The sequence below is a fragment of the Hirundo rustica genome, chromosome 1, assembly GCF_015227805.2.
Source record: "Hirundo rustica isolate bHirRus1 chromosome 1, bHirRus1.pri.v3, whole genome shotgun sequence".
NCBI classification, from domain to species: Eukaryota; Metazoa; Chordata; class Aves; order Passeriformes; family Hirundinidae; genus Hirundo; species Hirundo rustica.
In genome coordinates, this window is record NC_053450.1 from 92,358,472 (window position 1) to 92,381,096 (window position 22,625).

At 42.3% G+C, this 22,625-nt stretch overlaps 1 protein-coding gene across 5 annotated transcripts in view; it reads right to left on the reverse strand.

Annotated features, from left to right (window-relative positions):
* The window catches only part of KIF13A (kinesin family member 13A), a 103,503-nt gene extending 88,097 nt beyond the window's left edge, over positions 1-15,406 (reverse strand). For 3 of the 5 annotated variants that reach the window (XM_040084528.2, XM_040084510.2, XM_040084519.2), the window contains exons 1-2: positions 15,274-15,384; positions 14,966-15,056 (exon numbers count right to left, since the gene is read on the reverse strand). In XM_040084528.2, the coding sequence (XP_039940462.1) occupies positions 14,966-15,056; positions 15,274-15,328 (146 nt within the window). In that variant the 5' untranslated portion in view covers positions 15,329-15,384. Of the gene's footprint in view, positions 1-14,965; positions 15,057-15,273 lie in introns of all 5 variants that reach the window. The other 2 variants (XM_040084538.2, XM_040084500.2) reach the window with 1 other exon arrangement.
* Positions 15,407-22,625: the final 7,219 nt, after the last annotated feature.

A 22,625-nucleotide genomic window follows, 5' to 3' on the forward strand; every position in this document is an offset into this window, starting at 1 on the left:
ATACAGAAGGTGCATGGACCCTTTCATGCACTGGAAAGCACCTGATTAGGTACTAAAAAGGGCACAGCTGCAGCATGGATACAGTGAGGTAAGGAGCACTCCAGGTTAAGAGAGGGAGAATTTGAGAATAGGAGGGCCTATACCAACCTGCAGAAATGCAGATGCCTTTTCATTCAGCAGCAGTATACTAAGCACAGTTGCATTATGAAAAAAAGTATTGTTATTTGTCATATTACAGCAGAAAAATAAAAACCAAACCCAAACAAACAAACAGACAAAAAAACCACCACCACCCCCCCCCAATTTGAAATTAAATATCTTAAAATCAAATCAAGCTGTCAGTCCTGACATGTTTCAGAGTAGGAAAAAGATATTTACCAATTAGTATATAAATCTATAAATACAAAGCAGTTAGTAACAGGACAAAAAATCCCCAATCTCCGCCAGTGAGTACTTCCTATAAGGGAAGTTACTCAGAGGAGTGAGACACAGAAAGCAGACAAAAGAGCTGAGACACAAGTGACACACTGCCATAATAACTACAGATGGTTAAATTCAATCAAAGCTTCCAAGCCGCAGAGCGTTGCTGTGAGTTGCTAACAGCATTCAAGCTCTATTCTGAAGCACCATCACTTCTGGAACTAACACTTTACATGGTATCTTTAAAGAGCATGGAAGAACGCAGGCAGAAGGTCAGGAGAACGAAGAATAGAAAAAGAAGGAAGTTAATCTTGAGGAGAACAGAAAAAGGCATAAACTTTATCTGTGGATCTGCTAGCACAGAAATTACGAGGTTTAGTGCTCAGATTAGCTCTGTATGTTGAAGGAGCCTGCAGGGTGATAAATCAGGCCTGGCCACTGGGCCCAGCTCCCTGCATGCTGACCCAGAGACTGCAGGAGAGACTGTGGCCTATGCTGGCACCCACTCAGCGGCAGCTAAAAAGGGAGTTCTGGAATTCTGCGCTGGGATATGAAGTGTTCACCAGTGATGCTGTACTGCAGTTACACAGTGGAAAGTCTCCTTCATAGAAAGAAAAAAACGTGAACAATTTATCCCCTCTTGATGATTGTTTTTCTCCTGGTACAGTGTCTCGGTTTGAAAAGACAGGTCTCTGCTAGGGAGGGGCGGGACCTCTCTAGGAACGGGGAATTCCAATCCCTTTCCTCCAAGTTATTATAATTTAGAAGATTAAAGGAGCTTTTCACTCAGAGCTATGGGGAAAGGAATAAAAGTTCTTTACTAGTAAGTATAACAAGGCAAACAAACAACAACTACAGCATTAATAATAAACAGAACCAGGAACCTCGAGGGGCTTTGTTTCACAGAGCCCGGGGCAGTCTGATCCCTTGGGACCCCGAGAGCACCAAGCTGGAACGGTGGAAACTCCCGGGCTGGTGGATGGAACAGCGAGGGTCCCCAGCAGGCAGGGGGGTGTCCCGGCAAAGTGAGCAGTGCAGCAGAAGCCGTGACGGCTGGACAGGGCTGGCCCAGCTCCAGCAGAGCAGGCGAAGGGGGCTCCCAATTCCTGGGCGCTCCAGCAGATGATAGATGGTGGTAGAATTCCCAGGACCGGACCCTCCGTTAACAGTGGACTCCTCACGCAGCCAGCAGTTGCCCCACCGTGCCTCTCCAAGACTGAGAGCAGAAGCAACCACCCTCAGCTCCTGGAGCCGCCGAGCTTTTCCCTCCCCCCTAAACTAAGTTTGGGTCAAGTACCCTTTAAGCATCAGCATTTAGACTCTTAGCAACTCATGGGGGGGAAAAATTCTATAGGGAAAGGAAAAAAAACCAAAACCAATCTTAACCCCTAACATACTGCAAATAACTGTGCTTCAAACTTTAACTGTGCTTCAGCTTGATCAGTAAGGTCAACAGGTGTATTTAAATCAATTTGTGAGTGTTACGTTTTTTGTGAGTGTCATTTTTTGGCAAAGCGTTTTCAACTACTTCGTTTCTAGTATTCAACAAAATATCTTAAGTACTACTTAAGACACAGCTTTAGAGCTCCATTTAGTACCATCTGCATTGCAATTGCAGTCAACTGTACCACTCATGATGGGAGTAGGCTGAACCACTCTGGAAACAGAAAATCCCAGATAACGGAGTGTACACTCAGAGGCATGTTGCAGGTACTCCCAAACACCAAATCAACACTATGGTGTCCACTGGTATCTCAATATAGACAATCCTTACACATGAGTTTTAGGAGACTCCCCATCAGCTTTGCCTTGTTACATGAACATGTGTTCATCTTGCACTGCATCTGAACTAGGACAGCAGTAGTGGAGGCCCACACCCACCTACCTTTTGCCCTTTCCTGTCCCTGGCACTGCTTTTGACTCCAACACTGCCACAAACACCAGGTACAGCATGGGCAGCACAGGCTACTGAAGCTTTGCTAGATACCCAGACTGTGGGAGTCCAGCACTGAGTCTCCTGACCTGACTCTGCACGGGAGGAGCTGAGGCCCCACAAAGCTTATCAGCTAAACTTCCACGACACTGAGCCGCAATTCTTCTGTTTCAGGAGCTGCAACAGAATTAGCTGCAGCTAATTATCGCTGCCATAAATAACCCACGGCCTAAATTATCTACCCAGGGATCTGCCTGCACAGTGAATAGAGTTACACAAAACAAGCAAGAAGAAATAAAGCAGAATTACATGTGGTCTCTCAAACAGTTGACAAAAATCCTTAGAAGAGAATGAGAAGCTATATAATAAGGAACAAGAAAGACTCTGAGCAAGCAGATCGGTCTGAAACACCCAGAAAAGTCATATGAAAGAGCACACAGGTTCTGAACTCTGATAAGCATTACCTTAATTACAGAGCAGCATTAATGGGGTCAGCAGTTCTGGGTTAGTAATACTAGGATAAGAATGTGAAGGAGCAAGTAGGTGACGAGCAATACCGCAAACAAAACTCAGGTTTGACAAATAAAACATTAAGTTCAAAATTATTTTAAAAGTTTATCACACTGATTCTTCAGTGTAGCTTTACCACTTTGACCATCATCACTAATATTTTAAGTCAGAGCAATCCTCAATTCTCAGTCTTCAATGTAATAAAGAGTGAGCTGTTTCCTTTTTTGCCTAACAGCCATTCTACTCAAAAAAAAAAAAAAAAAAAAAAAAAAAAAAAAAGGCTAAGACATGTTGTTTGGTCAGTAATTCCACACCGGCTTAATGTATTTTCATCTACTACAGCAGCAAACTGAGACATGAAATTGAAAGAGCATGCTACAAGAGAAGCAGCAGCTGAGGCAGGTATACCATTTCAAATACTTTTCAATTAAAAGCACTTAAAGACAAAAAAAAGGTACAAAAATAACCCCAACCAACCAACCAAAAATGCCACAGGAGACCAACACAGAGCAGCATTTGCTCCTTCTGTTAGGAGGAAAAGTTCTGCAGGGAATTTATAACTTTTCTTCTATTTTGGAAGCAAAGTAGAATGATAATTACAAAAGTATTTCCAATACAAAATATTTCCACCATTATCTGGAAAAAAACAGGCAAGTTTCCTAGTCAAATCAAAGACTTACTTTGAGCCCACTGAACTCTGACATTGCTCATTACAGCTACCAGTCAACAGGTTGTCAGACTCAACACTTCCAAATGTTTCTTGAAATTAATGAAATTAGCTAGTTTTAGTTTTTCTTTTCCTACACAGCAACTGCTTGTTGTCAGTATTTCTATTTCCTTTCCTTAGTTCACACTGCTAATTAAAAATTCCTCACTCAAAATTCAGTTCTGCAATTCCATTTTATAATATCCCATTTCAAAGTCCCTAAAGACCCAGCATTTACTTTCCCTTTTCCATCTGAGCAAAGGCAAGCTCACTTGTCTCTCTTCTTTGAACCATGATGAAGATGCCAATACCTTGAGAAAAACATCTGAACCTGAGATCCTTCAGAAGTCATCCTACAACAACCTCCTAGACAAAGAATGACAGATAAAGATCAATTTGGCTTAGAGAGATTTTAATAAAACTAGTTTCACGCTTTGGTCATGTGAGTACAAGAGTGTTTTCAAAGTCTATTTGATCTTTCTTGCACATGAGCCATGGATTTCTTCTTCATTCAGGTAAGAAGTTCTGAAATAGCAACAAATAGTACACGTCAGACCACACACCAGAAGAGCCATAACTCAGAAAATACACATTGTTTTGCAAAACACTAAGGTCATTCAGCCTGCTCAACACTGCCAGTCTGCATTTCTGGGCTTAAACTAGCCCAAAGTTGCAAGAGGACATCCTGAAATTCTAAACAGGGGCACGCCACATTCCTCAGAGCACACACAAAACCTCTATCTGTGAGTGTAGATGGTAGCAAGGACAGTACTAGCATTTCTGACAAAAAGAGTGCCACAGTCACATTCACATCTGCAAAACTGAAACTTCAAAAACTACTTGAGAGGATGCAGCCTGCCCCAAGAAGTAAACAAGGAAGGAAAAATTAGACCGATGTCTATCCAGGCTCAGTACTTCACCTACCATACCCTGCTGAGAATTTGAAACTGGAACTGTCAAGATCTAACTTCTTCCACCATGCACAAATCAGACACCTCCCTCCTTCAGTACCCAGCAATTCTGACAGCAAAGAGGAATCCAATCATGAAACCGCAGTGCTAAGAGAAACAGAACAACTACTAAATTTATTAAAATATTCAAGTTACTATTCCATTGAAAGGGACCTGAGAAGAACACTTAAGTGCTCCATCTTCAAGCACACTTCATCATCCTTTTGATGGACACACAAGTTGGCTCCTGTTATTTCACAGTCAATTTACAAAGGTTCTCATTCATGACATTTAATGTAATAAACAGCAAAAACTCAGTGTTAAAATATGGATTACAGCCATGCACTAAAACATGCCATGGACTTAGCTACAATGTTATAAACATCTCGAACAATAAACATTCTAAGGACTTGGAAGCTCTTGACAAGGAAGCTACATAGCAAGTTGTCCAGTATTCAGTGGTCTGTTTATAAAAACTGATTTTCCTTTTTGTTTTCAGCTTGGATCTCAACCAGAACACCCATGAATAGGAGTACCACCCCAGAGAACGCCAGGTTTTCAGGAGGATGGAAAGAAGTTTTTTTTGTTTGTTTGTTTTTTTGGGGTTTTTTTTGGCATGGCGGCTGGTAGGCAGGAGAGGTTGTTAGTTGGTTTGATTTTCTCCAACATGTATTTTAAGGAGTTTTATCATGTTGTTGGGCAAATATTTCCGCAGCTCTCTTTTGCCTTTCATTGTCCTGGTTCACAAGTATCCTTCCCCTATAGGTTCTACCGCATCAGCAGCAAATCCATTAACAAGCCATCTCTTGGGTTACCTTATGCGTCAGCTTCCCTGCAGACATTTCTCAAGGGCACTTCTACCAAAAATGTAGGTACAAGAATTAGATTTACACCAAAATAATTAGAACTGTTCAAAGTTCCTTCTTTTTAAATGTAATGGGCACTATGGAAAGTACCAGTTTGCCTTCCAGAGAGTTTGTTTCAGAATAGCATATCTGCTGGGGACCCAGAAAGAAGCTCCAAAACAGCAAAGCATGAGTGCTGGGATGATGGTCCATTACACACTTAAAACTTTCAGAACCATATTTTTACCTCAATGTAATGGAACAGCAGAGTGCAGGAGGTCTGCAAATACATTCTGCTCTTACTCCCTTACATAATTGCACAGGTTCTTTAAAGAAAACATATTCAAACTCAACTACTTGTTGCTGAGCATTCAGAGGATACATAAGTAATTTACTAATATCTTCAGCTATATACAGTGAATAAACAAATGTTTCTCTGTTTTGCCAAATGGCCAATTTCTGTTTTAGTCTGGTCTTGCTACATAAAATTCTCTAAAACTGTATTTGAAGTCTAAAAGAAATTGAGAAGTATCTTAAAATAAAGAATGACAACACAGTACATAGGAATGAAAAAATACCAAAACTCATCAAATGTTTAGGACTTGCATCATTCAGGGAGGTGGCACTACTGAGCCAAAACAAGTCGGGAGCACTGCAGACTCGCATCACATTGCATATCTAAAAAACTCACATTGATAGATGCTGACAAAGAAAGTTTTTAAAGCAGAACAGGACGCTGCTCATTCAGGGCCATAAAGCAGCTTTGCCAGTAGAGAACTTCCACCAGCTCTGTGCCTCCACTGGAATGTTCTGTTGATTTATCTTTTGCAAAAGCTTGTCAACTGTAAAACAAGCCTGGGCTTTTGAATCACAAAGTAAAAAAAAGTAACAAGAATAAGAACTCTGAAGTTTTAAAAATTACATTGCAGCCACTGCCAGTAACCATACAAGTCAATTTGTTTGGCAGATAAATTGCCCCTTCCACCTGACATGATCCTTTTTGCTTCAACTCTGGAAGAAGCAAGTTTATGAAAGGCCACCTCAGATACATTGGACATGATTTTAATAATGCAGTCAGACAGAAAGTGGAAACCACAGGAGAAGAAGTATCAAATCATCCAGTTTATTATCTAAGATCTGTTGTTCCTTGTCATCATGTAAGAATTATTAAGCAAAACAGACTGCTCCACATACTAGTATTTAACACTTGAAAAATTAACTGCAGTAGCTCAAGAGACAGATTAAGAATTCTGAAGCCTTATACTAGAAGAAGTTTAATCTTGCCTAGAGGCAAGTACACTATTTAATTGGGATTGACATTTGTGTTTAAAAAGAGACTGTGAAATAAACTAAGAAAATGTAAGCTCAATAAATAAAATATGGTGTATTTTTTCGTTGTATTTGTAAGCCTAAAATATTTGCTAATACAAAAAAAAAAAAAAAATCAGAAAAAATTCAAGTGTTGATATTTTCAGCAATGTGTTTTTAAAACAAAGCATCAAGTTACTTTATAGAAAGTTTACAGCTCACAATGCACCCTGGCACATTTTTAAACATATGGAGCAGTATCTTCCTAAGTACATGCAGAGATAAGCATGCCATTCCAGCCACAGCAGCTGCTTTGATTCATGTTTATCAAATGCTTAAAATTCTTGGAATATACATACACACTGCAAAAAGAAGACGCAGTGACACCATGAATCTCCAGTCACTACTAGCCTGCTGTCCATGCTGTTACTGAACGTGAAGAGGCAGCAGCACAGGCTTGGTGGAGACTAGTTTTTAAGAAACAGCTGAGTACAGAACCTGTTGCTAGTGCACAGTGAGCCTCTCGGCACCCATCTGCAGCACCATCATTAACCATGCTACTTACACAAGCACTAACACAAGCGCCCAGAAACGTTTCAGGCACACCTTTCCACTGCTGTGCTGAATGATGCACTTCAAAATAAGCCCTGTACCATTAATTAGCACCAAAATATATTCATGGCTTAATTTGTCAAAACTGTAGTTGTAGTATAAATTTCTGTCCTGAGTTATAAAACTTAAATAACAAAAAAGTCACTATAGGATGCTAAGCTGTTAGGGACTTCATGAGGGGCTATGACTACATAGATTTCCCTATAGTGATCCAAGTGAAATGAGACAGAACATTCGATTCAACATCTCCTATTGAAAAAGTGCCACCTTACAAGCCACTAGCTTCACATTAACCAAAGATTACGCAGGAGTATTTGGTAAGTATGTATCTGAGGATGTCTCGATTTAGGATGTAACAAAATGCCAAATTTAGGGTGTGGCTGATGACTACAGAATATACTGATTCAGGATATGTTTATGAATTTATAGATGTTTTGATGGCTGAGGGTTGGGTTTTTTAACTATTACTTTTATACTAGAAAGCAACTATCAAAAATAAAGGCCAGAATCACAGATGATAACACTAACCAAGCACAACATTATCAGAAAGCCACTTACTCACTTTTCACGCAAAATGAGAAATTACATAAAGGGATACTCTCATCTGGCCTTGAAAACAGCCTGCGCAACTCCTGCTCTTCATCAACATGGATAACTTGAGCTCAAGTCATTGATTTTCAACTCCTGTCAGCAATGCATTTTTCTGGTTGACCTTCATATTCTACGATAACTTACTGAGCCCTTCTATCACCCCCCCAGCAAACACCCATCTCAAGCTTCACAAACAGAAGAACCACAAAGGCACAATCACCCCAAGCTCCATCAAACCTCAAACTCTAAGGACCATTTTCATATCAACGTACAAAATCAGGTACTGGCTAGACAAACTTACGGCCCTTGTACCGCCTCTTTTAACACACACAGCAACATTACTTCCAGGCAAGTGTTTTAGTTAACTTGGTGCTTTGGGTCACAAGTTAACTCGAGTTGAGTCCTGTGATGAACATCATTGCACAGCAGGGGCCTTTTTGTTGTGGGCTGCACTCACTGTCTCCAGCCAACACTTCCACACTTCCTTAAAGAGCCTTCTCCACTCTGCCATTAGTAACAGAAATTCTCCCAAAATATCAAACAACCAGAGAAATTACTCAGTTAAGCAAGAGCATCTGCACAGCGCTGCTGCAGCAGTTAGCATCTCGCTAGAGCAGGCAGTAATTGTTTCCATTAATAGATGCAAACCATGCCCAGGGCAGGCCAAATAAGCAAAGGCACTGCACGACTTTCCCATCCTTAAGGACAGTCTGTCTGTGCAGGAGGCACCGGCACTGAAGCCAGAGGCAGCCACCACTACTCAGTCTGCACCAGAGGAACACGGGAGCTCGAATCTCAGGAAGTCTCAAACACGATAGCAACACCTGCATTCGTCAATTTAAAGATTTAGCTCTAATCTTATTACTAGAAGTACCACCACGCTGAATGCCTGAACAGCAGCTGCCTGCCTGCACATGCTGCCCTGCAGGCCTGATCAGACTGAGGAGGGATTCGCTTTGTCCCTGAAGCTTTGTGCCAAGATTCACAGCCCAGCCCTGCTGGGCACACAGACCTGCACAAGGCCAGCTCAGCTGATGTGCACTGCTGCTCCCTGAGCTCCGGCTCCGCAACACCGGCACCTCTTAAGCACTTCCCGAAGCATCTTGAGTCTAACCCACACCTGGGTCACAACACATTTACAAGCATCATTTAACTCCAAGTTTTTTACCTATTAAAGTACAGTGAATTAGAAGTCTGGAGTCTTACCACCTGCACATTTAATAAACCTACTAGATACACAACAGAGCAGAGAATCTTGTTTTCAAAACATGAGCGCTGTCTCTATTTACATTAAGGGGGTAAGGAGGTGAAAATAAAACTTTCCCTTTAGTCCAGACATCCCCCCAAAAAGGACAAAAACCCCCTCCATTTTAAGAGAGCTGCAATTTTTTAAAATTCATAAATAATTTCAATAGACAACATATTCAAGGCATATCGACTAGTAATCCAGAGCTCAAATCTTGGCTGCATGAAATAAACATATGCATGCATAGCTGTACCTTTTAAACACAGGAGCTAAGCATGTCTATAGGCCTACTGATCTTTTTACACATATCTTCCTGTCCCACAACTCAGGTACTTCCAACATAGCAAAAGAGAAAAAATGGACAGGTTTGAAGCTGCACCTCATCCAACTGTGTTGTACTCAGAAATATTTGAACATAACACTAAGTAGTCCAAAAGCACATAATGGCTACAAAGCAACAATTGCCTAAACATGGTCATTCTAAGAACAGTTTTACTTCTCCTCAAACGCTTTATCTATTTTTATTCTGAAATTTTGCCAGCTAAGTACTACAGGCTGCTTACCCACAATCCTAACAGCTTCTAACAGTAGTTTCCTCTAGAAATCACATTTAAAGAACAAATTACAAGGTCCTATCAGCAGTCTGGATTTTATAAACATGTTAAAATAATGGATGTTGCATTTAAAGTTCAGATCACCCCATGAAGAACCAAGACCCATATCACACAGTATTTTGGACTACAAATTCATGCCACATTGTGTTCCAAATGACATGGAATTTTAGAATAGCATTTTCAAGGAACTGCATCTAGCGTTGCATCTGAGGAATGAATAGATTAAAGCAATGCAAAAATACCTCCCAAAATGATATTTTCCAACCACACATTTCATAATTCACATCCATCTCCTCTGCCAAGGTTCAAAGCTAACAGCTCACATCCTGAACACTGATGTCTAACAGGAAAGTTAGACAGGTCAAAGTCAGATTACCTTTACAACTTCCTGCAAAGATAAAAGTTGCTGCCTTCTACTGTTTTATGATCTACCTCCATAATGATAATTTGAAGCTCACACATCAAAGACATGATCTGGTCAGTCATACCTTCAGATACGGAACTAATTAGCAGCTGTCCTATTTCAGCTTCCAGAAGTTTCAGTTTGAAAAAGTTACCATGATCATGAAGGCCTCCAACAGCACTCTTCTCCCATCTCTGATGCTACCCAAAGCAACATATCAAAAACTATGGAGTACAGCAACCACCATGGGAAAGATCATGTACCAATGACTATCCAAAATCATGTTTTCTCCAAAGCAGAAGGAGCAACCACCAGCTGTTTTCTGGAAACAAGAGTTTTAGGACAAGCTGCCCAAAGATGAAATCTGTGCTTCAGATATTAATCTTTGAAAGTATTATGACCTATAAAAACTAGATAGATGCACACACATCCATTCCCAGCTATTCATTTTATTAAAGAGCTTAAACCTATTTAAAAAAAACAAAACAAAACAAAACCACTCCCATATATTCTGGAATCTTTAGTCATTTAGCACTATAAGAAGAGGGTTTTTTTTAAGTAGAATTGGGCTTTGGTGCTACTTTTCTTATCAAAATGAGGATGAAAGAGGACAGAACAAACAAGTCATAATATGGTGGGGGAGGGGGGGGTTGGTTTAAGAGTTAAGACAGCCAGGAAAGACACTTTTCTAAAAAAGTGAGATTTTGGGTTCAGCTCTACAGTCTGAGGACTTCTTATTTTCTGCTCTGAGAATTTTATTAAGGCAAAGTTTGCAACAGGCTACTGTGCTCTAATGGAACGAATTGCCCAATAAACGATTTTGCGTTTCAGTTGAAACTACAGATGAAATAGCATTTCAGTTCTGTCTCCATGGTTCTTGTTTATTTCTGTCAAGACAAATATTTTGCTTACTAAAGGAAAAATCATGTCATGAAGAACTGTTATCAGGGAGCTAAAATAAAACATTTCAGATCCTATGTGTTAAAAAGCGTAGCTGAAAGGAAAGGAAGGAAAGAAGGAAAGCATATTTTAACAATCAGAAACAGAGGAGGAACTAACCCAGCAAGACCTCATTTGTCCTACTGAAAAATAACATCCACAATGTAAAGTCAGATCTTTAGTAGACACAGAGATGTGAAATCTCCATCGTAAAAAACTACTCAATCATTTTGCAGGATTGTCCATGACTCCATATTCTAATTATATCATAGTTACATTTTAATGCTGCACCTTGTTGCCAACAACCAAATCCAAACATTTATAGCAGGACAGCAGGATGTATTCAATCTGCTTTGAAACGTAACACCCATTTCTAAAAGACTGTCATTTAGAGTAAGTTTCTTTTCTGTGAAGAAAGTACTTTGAGAAAGGAAATTCAGGTTCCCAGGTAAAGACAGGGGAAAAAAAAATCAGAGTTGCCAGAAACTTTCTTCTTGGGAAGAAGTGGAAATCTATATTAGTTTGGGAAGGAAATGGCTAAGACACAAGAGGTAACAAAAAGAAGACACAAGCACACTTCAGTATATATAAAGAAAACTACTGCTACCACTAAAAGCAAAACATGGGTTAAAGGTATGAAGTCCAACAACGAACTCCTAAAAACTTTGCCAGGACCAGAGATTATACCTGATAGCAGCTAATGAAAACCATTCCTTTTTGAACTCTGTCTCCTATTATTTCAGTTGACTAAAGACTTTCCTGTGCCTTTCGGACTTGGACTGTTCAGTTTTACTGTGTTCTGGTTTTCCTCCTTCATTAGTTTAGAACACTAGAAGCCATGTGCCTGTGGGCAACAGCAGGCCTGCTGCTTATAAAAAGACAGAACACTTGCATTTAATAACAATTACTGCTTTGTAGCTGTGTTTGTTACGCTGTGAGTGCTGTGTGGTCTAGCAGTTAGAAGATGCAGTCAGAATCCTGTTCTAATTTATGGTTACAACTCTACCTCTAATACAATAATGAAAGTTGGACAAATGACAGCACTGTCTGGGATTTTAAACCCTTTACATCACCTGTAAAACTAGCATTACTTGCCCATCTCAAATCCTTCAGAACTATCCTTAAAAATGCCAAGAGACTAATTAAAATAATGCAAGCGAATTTAGATTTAATTCAAAGACTCCGTATGGCATAGGAAAAGGCAGTAAAATCAGATTTTCTTAACCTTGGATGCTCTTCCAAGAGCAAATTTTATAATTTTATAGTTATTAAAGGGTTACCTAATTTTACTTTAGAAAATTCTGTCAGTACCTTTAAAATTACATCTGAGAGAACAAAGTAAATAAAGGGCATGGTTCTGAATTCTATTCAGTACACCCTATAGTCTCTTGGCTTCAGCTGAATTTTAAAAAGCAGCCCTGGAAACCAAATTTGCTTTAGAAGGCTACTTATTCTTATTCCGAAATGCAGCACAAACTTGTACTTCCATTCAGCTAGAAAAGGGAAATTTCCATATAAAAAGATGAAACGCAAAAAGGGAAAGGTAAGACTAAACAGACTATTAAAATAATGCATAGAATAGAGAAAGACTAATTAATCACCCTAACAAATTAAATCATTTTTGCAGTAATGTGGTTGTTCTGAAAGAAAAATCCAGTTAAGCTATATAAAAACAAGCTACACAAAGAAAACCAAAAATCCGTTTGACATCTCTAACCCTGCCAAGGCATCAATCCAAGTACAAGCAGCAACTACTCAGCAATTCAGAGCCAGTTTATACAGACATTTTATGGTGGGTACACACAGAAGAACAGAATCCATTTCTCATCATGAGAAATTAAAATATTTATATTGAGTAAAAAATATAAACCAGCAGTTTAGCACTGAAGGAAACGTAAGGATGGTCATGAGACGCTAGAAAGCCCATTAGGCATCTTGACAGATTACACCCAACGTCTGCCACTGAACAGGCACCCAAACTATCTGTTTGCACTAATGAGAGTTACTTCTGATCAGTATTTTTGACTGTTCTTTCCAATAACACATCTGGCAGTTGTTTCAAACACACAAGTTAGCAGCCAGCCAAATTCCAGCCTCACACTGTGCTGCAAGCAGGACAGCCATCCCTTGCCAACACAGCTGCCGACGGCGAGGTCGCACACAAGCGTCACAGCTCACCCATAAGGCTCTTGACATAGAAACAGAAGCCAGTTCCCACCAAGAGAATTTATATATTTTATAGATATTAAAGCCTGATAAACACAAGACACACAAGCTCTCAAAAGACAGTCACTGCATAGTCTCATTGAATACCTGCAGGCCAATGTGCACAACAAGCAAAATTCCCGTGTTCCCGGCTCTTCATTAAACTGCTTGGCCCTTAGTCTCTCAAGTCTATTGAAAGTGTGATTTTTAATTCTTAATTCTGTTTTTGCTTTATAAACTCTATGTATATTTTATATTTCATACCTGTCAATTCCACTCGCTTTGAGGAGTTTGTTATTCTTATTACAGCAGTGTTGTGATGGAAGCTATGTAAGGACTTCAGTAAACTTCTGTTTATTGAAAAAAAATCCATACATTCTAAAACAAAATAGTTTTTAAAATCCCTCAAGATTTCCATTTCACAGATGAGCTGCTAAGACCCAGAGAGGTAGCACAACTTATAAAAGATCACACAAAGATCTTTGAAAGAAGCAGGAAACAAGCACAGATCTTTCAAGATGCAGGCCAGCACTTTAGCCACAACAATGGTTCTGAAGACAATTCAAGTTGGATCTAAAATAAACTGGTGTGATTACAACTATAATCTAGTACGTGGGTTAATGTGAGAAGCACCTTCATGCCTTGGATATGTAACAATAGAAAAGATCTCAACTTTTTCTGTTGGAAAGCTATAAAAGCATGACATTCCACCTTTGCAAAATAAAGGATATTCTCACACTACAGTTTCTTCATAACTATTATGAACTGAGTCAAAAATATTTTTTTAAAAAGGCTAAAGTAGCTGGAAGGTACTAGGTTGAAAATCTCTATATCCATTCAAATGATTCCTCACTCCTTGGCATTAAATGCATTTAACACATCCATTGAACTTGAGCAGCCAACAGGTAACTGAGCAAATAAGAATACAAAGTAACTGAACACACAATCATACGACATAACTATTCCCCCTGCACCTCCCTGTCTTTCCCCACACTCCCTCAAAGGAAAGAAATCTTTTCCTGTTCTGATCTATTTTTACAGTCTAGTGCATTGGTATTTTGGATTTTTTCCAAGGGTATTCTTTACTGGGGCATCACAACTAAATGCCAGATTTCAAAATTATTTTAGCATATTCTCGTAGGCTACTTCACAGAACAACAGTGAATTAATAAAAGACCTAGCAATTACAGCCTTTTCAAATGCAAATAGGTTAAAACCTAGTAAACAAAGTTATATATATAAAAAAATCCCTCAGTAGGCATAAAAATCAGATTCTGCTTCTTGCTCCCCCACAGGTTACACCAAGTTGTTAACAGCCTACACTCATGGGAAATTTCTGAAAACAGCACACACAGTCTAAGTCCTTACTTACTCAACAGTTTATATTTTGACCAGTCAATCAAGAATCAACTTCTAAACCAGGGAGACTAACAGGTAGCTTCTGGGTAGCTCCGACTCCCCCGGGAAGCCGGGTAAAGAACCTACCCTTACTTCTCCATGGATGCGAGCCTAACGCAGCAGCCCGGGTCAGCGCTCGCCTCCCGCCACAGCCCCGAAAGGCACCGAGCGACACCCGGGGGACCCCGCTGCTGCGCCGACAAAGCCAAGCGAGGCGTCTGCGAGGGCGAGGCGGAGGAGCCGGGGCTGGCCTTTCACTGGGGGCACGGCGACTCGGGGTTTTACCTTTCTCCCTGCTTGGCGTTGGAAGGCGGCGGGTGAAGCACAGTCTGGTTCCCTTCCATCTCCACGATGCACTTGGTATTCAGGTCCAGCTCTGCAAGGCGACACGGCGGGGGGCTGTAGCCAGGCGAGCGAGAGCACCCCCCTTCTCCCGGCACGCCGCCGCGGCTCGGCCCTGCCGGCTCCCCCGGGAGCGAGGGGCTGGGGCGGCGGGCGAGGGGGCTCGTCCTCCCGCCAGCCCGGGCAGAACGCGGCGGGACGCCGCGCTCCGGTGCCGCCCCCGCCCCGAGGCGCCCCCAGACCCCGGTTACCTCTCCTGTTCATGGGCCGGACCCTGACGGCGACTTTCACCTTGGTGTCCGACATCTTCCCCGCTCCCGGGAGCGGCGGGCGGGCGGCCCCGCTCAGCGCCGGCGGCGGCAGCGACACGGCGGAGCGCCAGCGTCCATGCCGGGCCGGGCGCGAGGGCGGAGGGCCGGGGCAGGCGGGGAAGGCGGCAGGGGGAGGGAGGGCGGGAGGGAGGGATGGAAAGAGAGGAGGAGGAGGGTCCGGCGCCGGGGAGGGCGGCGGTGGCGCAGCCCCAGCCGCCTCCTCGCTCAGCCGCGGTCCGCGCCGGCGCTGGCCGCCGACGGGCTCGCCCGCAGAACCGCTGCTGCCGCCGCCGCCCCGCCGATCCCCACCGCCATCTTCCGCCGCCCCCTCCTCCTCCCGCCGCGCCGCCGGGAGAGCGGGCGCCCTGGCAGGCGGCGAGAGGGCGGGGAAAGGCGGCGGCGCCGGAGAGCGACGGAAACACCCGAGAGCCTTCGGCACGGGGGCGTGGGGAGACTCCCTCTCCCCCGCCCCATCCTCGGGCAGCCGGCGCTTCCCATGGAGCACGCGCGGGGGGATGCGCGCTGCGCGGGAAGGCGGCGCTGGCGGGGGCGGGGATGTTGCGGGAGCGGGGTGCACCCGCGGGCCCAGCCCGACAGCCGCCGTCCTGCCTTGTGCGGGTGTACACCGCCGCCGCCGAGACACCGGCTTGCTCGACTGTACATCAGGTTTCCTTGGGGCAAGGAAAGGAAAAGCCACAATCTGCCACGGAAAAAAAGAAAAAAAGAAAAAGAAAAAAAAAAGTGATGGCATCAGGGTGTTTTTTTTTTTTTGTTTGTTTGTTTTTTTTTTTTTTTACGAAATATGCACAACCCAGGATGACCTGGGTGCAAGGTGCGTGGAAGCCTGGACGCGGTGCAGCACCTGGAGGTGATGGAGCGAGGAGCCCTGCCCGGGCTCCAGCCTGCACATCACCTCCTTGGCTGTGAAGGGCTACCTGCAAAGCGCCGGGGCCACTCGCGCTGTCCTGCTGTCCAGGCAGCGAGTGGCCACCACTGACGAGAGCCAGCCCAAACGCTGCAGGACAGGGTAGCGCACAGGGTAGTGGCCAGTTCAGTATTGGGGAAAGCATTACAAACAGTGGTGTTTTATCCAGCAACCGAGCACTCCAAGGATGGCTGAGCTTCCAGTGGGCAAGCCAAGAAAGATTTTTAGTTAAAAATGCAATAGGCCTCTCTTCAAAGTGTCCTGTTAAAACCTTTTCTCCCCAGAAGTGTTTCCTTAGCTTCAGTAAAATGTCTTCCAAAGAATCAATCCTTATTATTGATGCAGTTAACTGGCCGGAATCCCAGTGCAAAACAGCCACGTCTGTAACATTTTCTTCACGGAAGACAGGCTCAAACCCGAATGGGATTATTCTGTCTACTCTGGGGCTAAACCACTGTAGGGAGAATGGGCTAAACAACCGGTGATGAATAGATAGCTGCACTGAGAAAGAGCAGACCTTTCAAACAAAGGTGGAAACAATGGAGGGAGGCTTAGAAGATCAACCCCTTCCTAGCTGCCAGCACACCGACCAGAAGGGCCCTGCAAAGCGACTGAGAGGAAAGTTTCTGGAGGAGGCCTGTCTGTCCCCAACAACTCACAGGAATGCTGAAAGGAAACGAGACACACACCTAGCACAGCAAAAGAGAAAGGTTACCAAATAGAGCCGGGCATCTGGAGAACGTCAGCAGAAGTAGCTAGTGCACATGGACTTCTTGCCTGTAGAAGCAGGCATAAGGAATGAAGTTCATTATGAACTGCATCACAAGCCCAACGAGTAAAGAAAAAGAGTGATGTTGACATGAGACATCCTAGTTACTGCTGCAGACTGTAAGAACACAGATCAAAGTAAGTGCTGGCTCAAGACAAGGCATGAGGTCTGAAATGGCTGTGCAAAAAGGGAGTAGTTCTGTGAAATTTGGACAGTGCTGGGAAAGAGAAGACAGCCAACAGATGGAAGGGAAAGTACTCCCTTCCATCTCAGTTTTCCACCTCTTAGTGGAAAAACTACATCATTGCAAGATTACATAAAAACAATTACATTAGCTGAAGAGAAGCTAAAGGGAGTCTTTATGAGATTGACTATGATTCTGGCTGTGGGAAGAGTTTTGGGAAGAAATTTTTTTGAATGTCTGGTATGAGCTTGTGAATTATATTCCACCATTTGCAGGTACAGAAAGCCAGCCACGCAAAAACTGTTTGAAAAGGCAGATGCAACCTCGTTTCTTCTAATGTAGACTGTAATTATTCACTTCTTGTGAAATTCTGGTTTATTCTAGTGTTAGGTAGTTAAGAAAGAGATTTTTACTTTTCATTCACATCGATGTACCCTGAGAAACAGCTGCCAAAAATGTTTTGGTTTTGCCAGGATTTTCTGCCCACTCAAGAAAGGGCTTTTGGTAACATTTGTACCATGACCTGACCACACCTATTGGACAGCATGCTTGCAGTAGAATGTATTTCTGGTCTCCCCTAAACTTTTGTTGTTAGGGCAGGAAAGAAAGAGGATCATGTTATAGAGGCCCCATGAGATTATTAGGGAGATCAAAGAACAATCTTTGAATTCAGGCTGATGAGACATTTCTCTTCTGGCATTGTGTCTCCCCATTGAACACCATATGGAGCCCTTTACATCTCTGCCTTTGCTACTGATAGCAACTGTGGATGAATGTCTCTCACCTGTCAGAATCTGTTAGCTTATTCAGTTTACATGCCTCGTGGGAACTGGCAAGGGTTACTGGTAGGTCGCTAACCCATCGGAATTAGCTGCCAGCTATCCCAGACATGCTGATGGATGGATGGGAGATACCGGATGAGAAATAACAGCTTACTGCTTCAGCAATGAGAAAAGATGAGAGCTGAAGAAAGTGAAGACTGATGGTGGCTGAGGGGAACTCAGATGGAAACATGGGGATAAAATCATCTGGAGGTGTCCTTACCTGATTTCCCTTTCCTCTCCCTGTTTTCCTCCACCCTCTCTTTTATTCTGACTATACTACTGCAGTCAACAGGAATTTTGTAGCTTTAATAGTTCCAGGATTTAATCTTTGTTTCTTGTTTTCCATCTGTTTCATTCTTCTTCCTTGCCTTAGAGCATTTCTGTACATTTGACCATTGATCCACAGTTCAGCAAAGAGCATCAAAAACCCCATTTCTCCTTCCTTTGGTTTGGTTGAAAGTTCCAAATGTTCATCATCTTCCCAAGGCATAACACGTCATGGGATTTGATGGGATTTGCCCATGCCTTCTGTAGTGGTTTTATATTTACTAGATTTTGGGTTTGGTACTTACTCTTTCTGTGGGAGAGAGACTAGGAGAAAAAAAAAAGCAGGCTTAACTTTAAAATTAACAAATAATTTTATTAACATACACTAAAAGAATAGAAAAAAAAAGTTGGAAAAAAAACTAAAATGGAATGAAACTTCAAAAACACTCTTCCCTCTCTTTACAAACTGTTCACTTTTTTACAAAACAACATAAAGAGACAAAACTTGTAATTTTCAGTCAGTTTCACTATCTGACAATAGTCTTGCAGTAATTCATTAGGGGAAGAGCATCTTTTAGAGTCATGGATCCCACTGACAACCTAGAACAGTTTTCTTGTGGGTTTTAAACTGTCACAAAAACAACTGCCCGGAGAAACCTGCCTTTGTGACCCTCCCAGGAGCAGGTTCCCAAGCTGCTTATGGGTCATGGGTCTTAGACTTTTGCACACTGGGGTGTCACCTTTTAAAGATGAATAACTCTAAAGCAAAGGGTTCTTTACCTTAAGGTACAGAGATATTTTCTCACTTCTTCACTGGTGCAGGGGGCTTCTCATATTTATCTCTGTTCGAGCATCTTATAGGTTTGCTTAGTTCATCGCAAACACCTTTGCTCAAATCCACACACAAATTAAAACAATCATCTCCCTAAATCCATATCTTTCCCATGATTTAAAGGAATGATCTAAATATAGAGTTCATTTCCATGGCTCAAGTACAAATAGAACAACCAACTCTTCAGCCCTCTGTCCCAATAGTCTTTTCACTCTTGCTTTACTGACTTCATCCTGTTCTTTATGTGCACTCCTTTCTTACTCTCTCAGAGAAGGGCTGAGCTCTGGAAGCTTCATGTTGCTAAGAAAGAGTTAAATCTGCCCAGAGTCTTTGTCTCTCTCTCTCTGTAGCTCATGGTGTTAGATGTTCAAGGCTGCGTTGGTGAGGGAGGAAGAACTCACAGAAACATCAGAGACTGGAGCACTCGGGCAGTCCAGAATCACAAAAAACCAAGCAGGATCATAAATGCCTTCTCAGCCCAACCCTTGGTGTAATTGGGGTGGCCTTGGCCCAAATGGTGCCCATAGCTCTTATAAAGGGCCCAGCAGAGATTTCTCCCCGCTCCAGGGAAGTCTGAAGAAAGCAGCTGTTGCAAAACAGCAACCTCTCCTTCCCTTCCCCTTCACCTGGGAGCCGATGGAATCCGGCCAGGCCTCAGGACAGCTCCCCCCCCCAAAAAGGGGGAGCAGCAGGCCCAGCTCGATGTTACCTGTCTCTCTCTGGCCAAAGGAAAGAAGAAAAAGGCTCACTTACAGGAAATTCATGGGGTTTTATATAGTACTTCCCAAAGTCGCAGCTAGTATTTCTCAGTGGTTAAAACAGATGCTAATATTCCACCTAACTCTGATAGGTTGCTGTCTCTTCCAAAGCGATTCCCAGGTCTTGACCTGGAGAATTATTCTACCTTCTTCTATAACTAAAAAACCAAACTGTACTAACCCATGACATCTTCCCATATATTCTGAGCAGGAGGACCAATTGCTCTGCTTCATGACATGGAAATGGGGGAGTGATGCTGTGCATCCAGGTTGACGCCTGAAGCCCTGATGGTGTTCCAGTGACCTCCTTTCTTCAGCAAAGGGCAGGGAGAAATGTCACGGAGCCTGCCAAGAATATCCATCTTTTCAGCAGCATCCCCAACACATGCCTTTCTGTGCCTGACTGATGCATGCTGTCACTGCCACATCTGACTTCATCTTGTGAGGAGGAGGAGCTGGCAATGGTGAAAGCATGGGAAAGCAGTGCTACTCCTTTGGTGTTGAAAGTGATAAAAGAAAGAAAAAGTGTTTAATTTTATAGCACCTGAAATCCAAGAGATGCTTACAATGAAAGTTATTTACTACTAAATTTAACCTACGGAGTGTATTTTATAAGACTGGCCCAAATAAGAGGCTTTTGTTTCCAAAATTTAACTAAATATTTTTTAAAATTTGAATTAACAGAGAAAAAAATCCTCTATGTTGAACACAAACACATTACAGCATCCAGTGAGAAATAAGTAAAATGAACAAACACTGTAATATAAAACCAACAGATATTTTTAAGGTTAATAATCTAATATATTACACTTAAGTTAGAGAAAAATAGGAAGAAACCATAACTCTAACAAAATAAATGATAAGTCGTTCACTTTTCATGTTGTTGAAAAAGAAGGGTGGCTAATAATTTGTGCGTTTTTTAAAAATAGCATTTAGCACATTGGAAGGAGGCACGGTCATTATGGAAGGGAGAAATATTTCATATTGGAGGGGTGGGATAAAATATGACTGTATTTGTGACAGGACACAAATGAGTGTCCTATTATGCAGACAAAGTTGATTTTTTCATTTAATAAGATGCATTTAGAGAGCACCCGGGGAAGCAAATGTCTGCCCATAACTGCACACCAGGAACCAAATTTCTGTCACGCATCACTAGGTTTTGCAAGTAACCCTGCTGGACAGATGCACTGAATTTACAAAAGCGTGTGAGAGCAGGGATTTAGCCAGTGACCTGTCTGAGGGCACTTTTCAGGCTGCTTTCCACTTCCTTCTTGCTCCAAATTCAAGCTGGACATTCATCAGGCTGGATGGTTGCCACCTCTGTCTTATCAAAGATCTGTTTTGACTGTCTCTAAAGCTGTGCAGAAGGCATGAAAATTGTCCTCCATGTCCAGCATATTTATGGCAACACTCTGGGCCCAGAAAGGGGCTGCAGTGACAACTGCTCTTCTGACACTCAAAAAAATCAAGCAGTTTGAACTGTCAGCATTAAGAACAAATGCAGAAAATATGCACCTAAACTTTACCCTGCCTGACAGGTGCTGCTCAAAGCTAAACAAGCAGTGCAGTTTAAACCTGCTTTAGCTGTGAACAAAGTTGGCTTGCTGTGATGAACAGATTAAATCTATTCTTACAGGCTGATTTACAAACATTTTGAATTACCTTATTGGTTTTACCTCACTGGGGTGATGACGTCTGCTAGACCCTAGCTCTGCCTTCATGCCCACCCTGGCTGCTCCTCAGTAGATCTCACACTGGGATCGGAGGTGAACAATTACAACAAAAGGATGTCCCCAAGACAGGTGTAGTCACATTTCCATCAAGCTGAAACATTCCTTGCTGTGGGGGGGAAAAAATATTGCATGCAATTTCACTGATAAAAATCAGATATTTTCTCCCTGCCTCTGATACAATATTGCAATAGTCTTTTTAAAACTTCATCCCAAGATCAGCACAGTAAATGAAACTAACCCACCCGTAAGAGGAGCTGCTCAATTTTAGCTGCTTTTAACTCAGTGACCATTCTGCAGAGGATGATCTCTTTGCTCCACTCACTGAAGAGGAAGGAGCAGGGAGTTCTGTTCCCCATTTCCTATGACTTAGAACAGAGAAATAGTTTCAAATTACTGTGGGAACTTTAATGGTCATTACTACCTACAGATGAGAAGTCATAGTAATAGAAATAAATGAGATTAGAAGAAAAGTAATGCAGCTATAGCAAAGAAACCGATGGGAAGTTAAAAAGGGGGGAAAGGTAGCAAGGAAACTGATGGAAAGTAAAGAAAGTTTCTTTATATTGCTCAGATACATTTCCCTACACTCCAAAAGTGTGACTAAAGATTTTACTGAGTCCAAACTGAACCTTACTCTCTTGGGAGGGATTTGGTTATGGCAGGGAATTTAATATCCCTGCAATTGTAACCTCAGATATGAGCAACAGTTGTGTCTTCCTCTGACAGCTAGTCGTGTTCTATGTAGCTCACATTTCTTAGCTGTCTAGGAAAGAAAAGTTGGCTTTATTTACACTTTTGTTGCTATTGATGTGAATTATCTGTATGCCATCCCTTTTTCTCTTCAGGAAACATCCCACCCCCGATTCAAAAACCTTCCTAAATTTGTTTATATCAGGGAGAGCAGAGCTGTGGGTCTTCATCCTGGACTCAATCAAGTAATACCTGAATGAAAACCTATGTAGTTCAGTTATCACTTCAGTTATTTCCTACAGTGAAA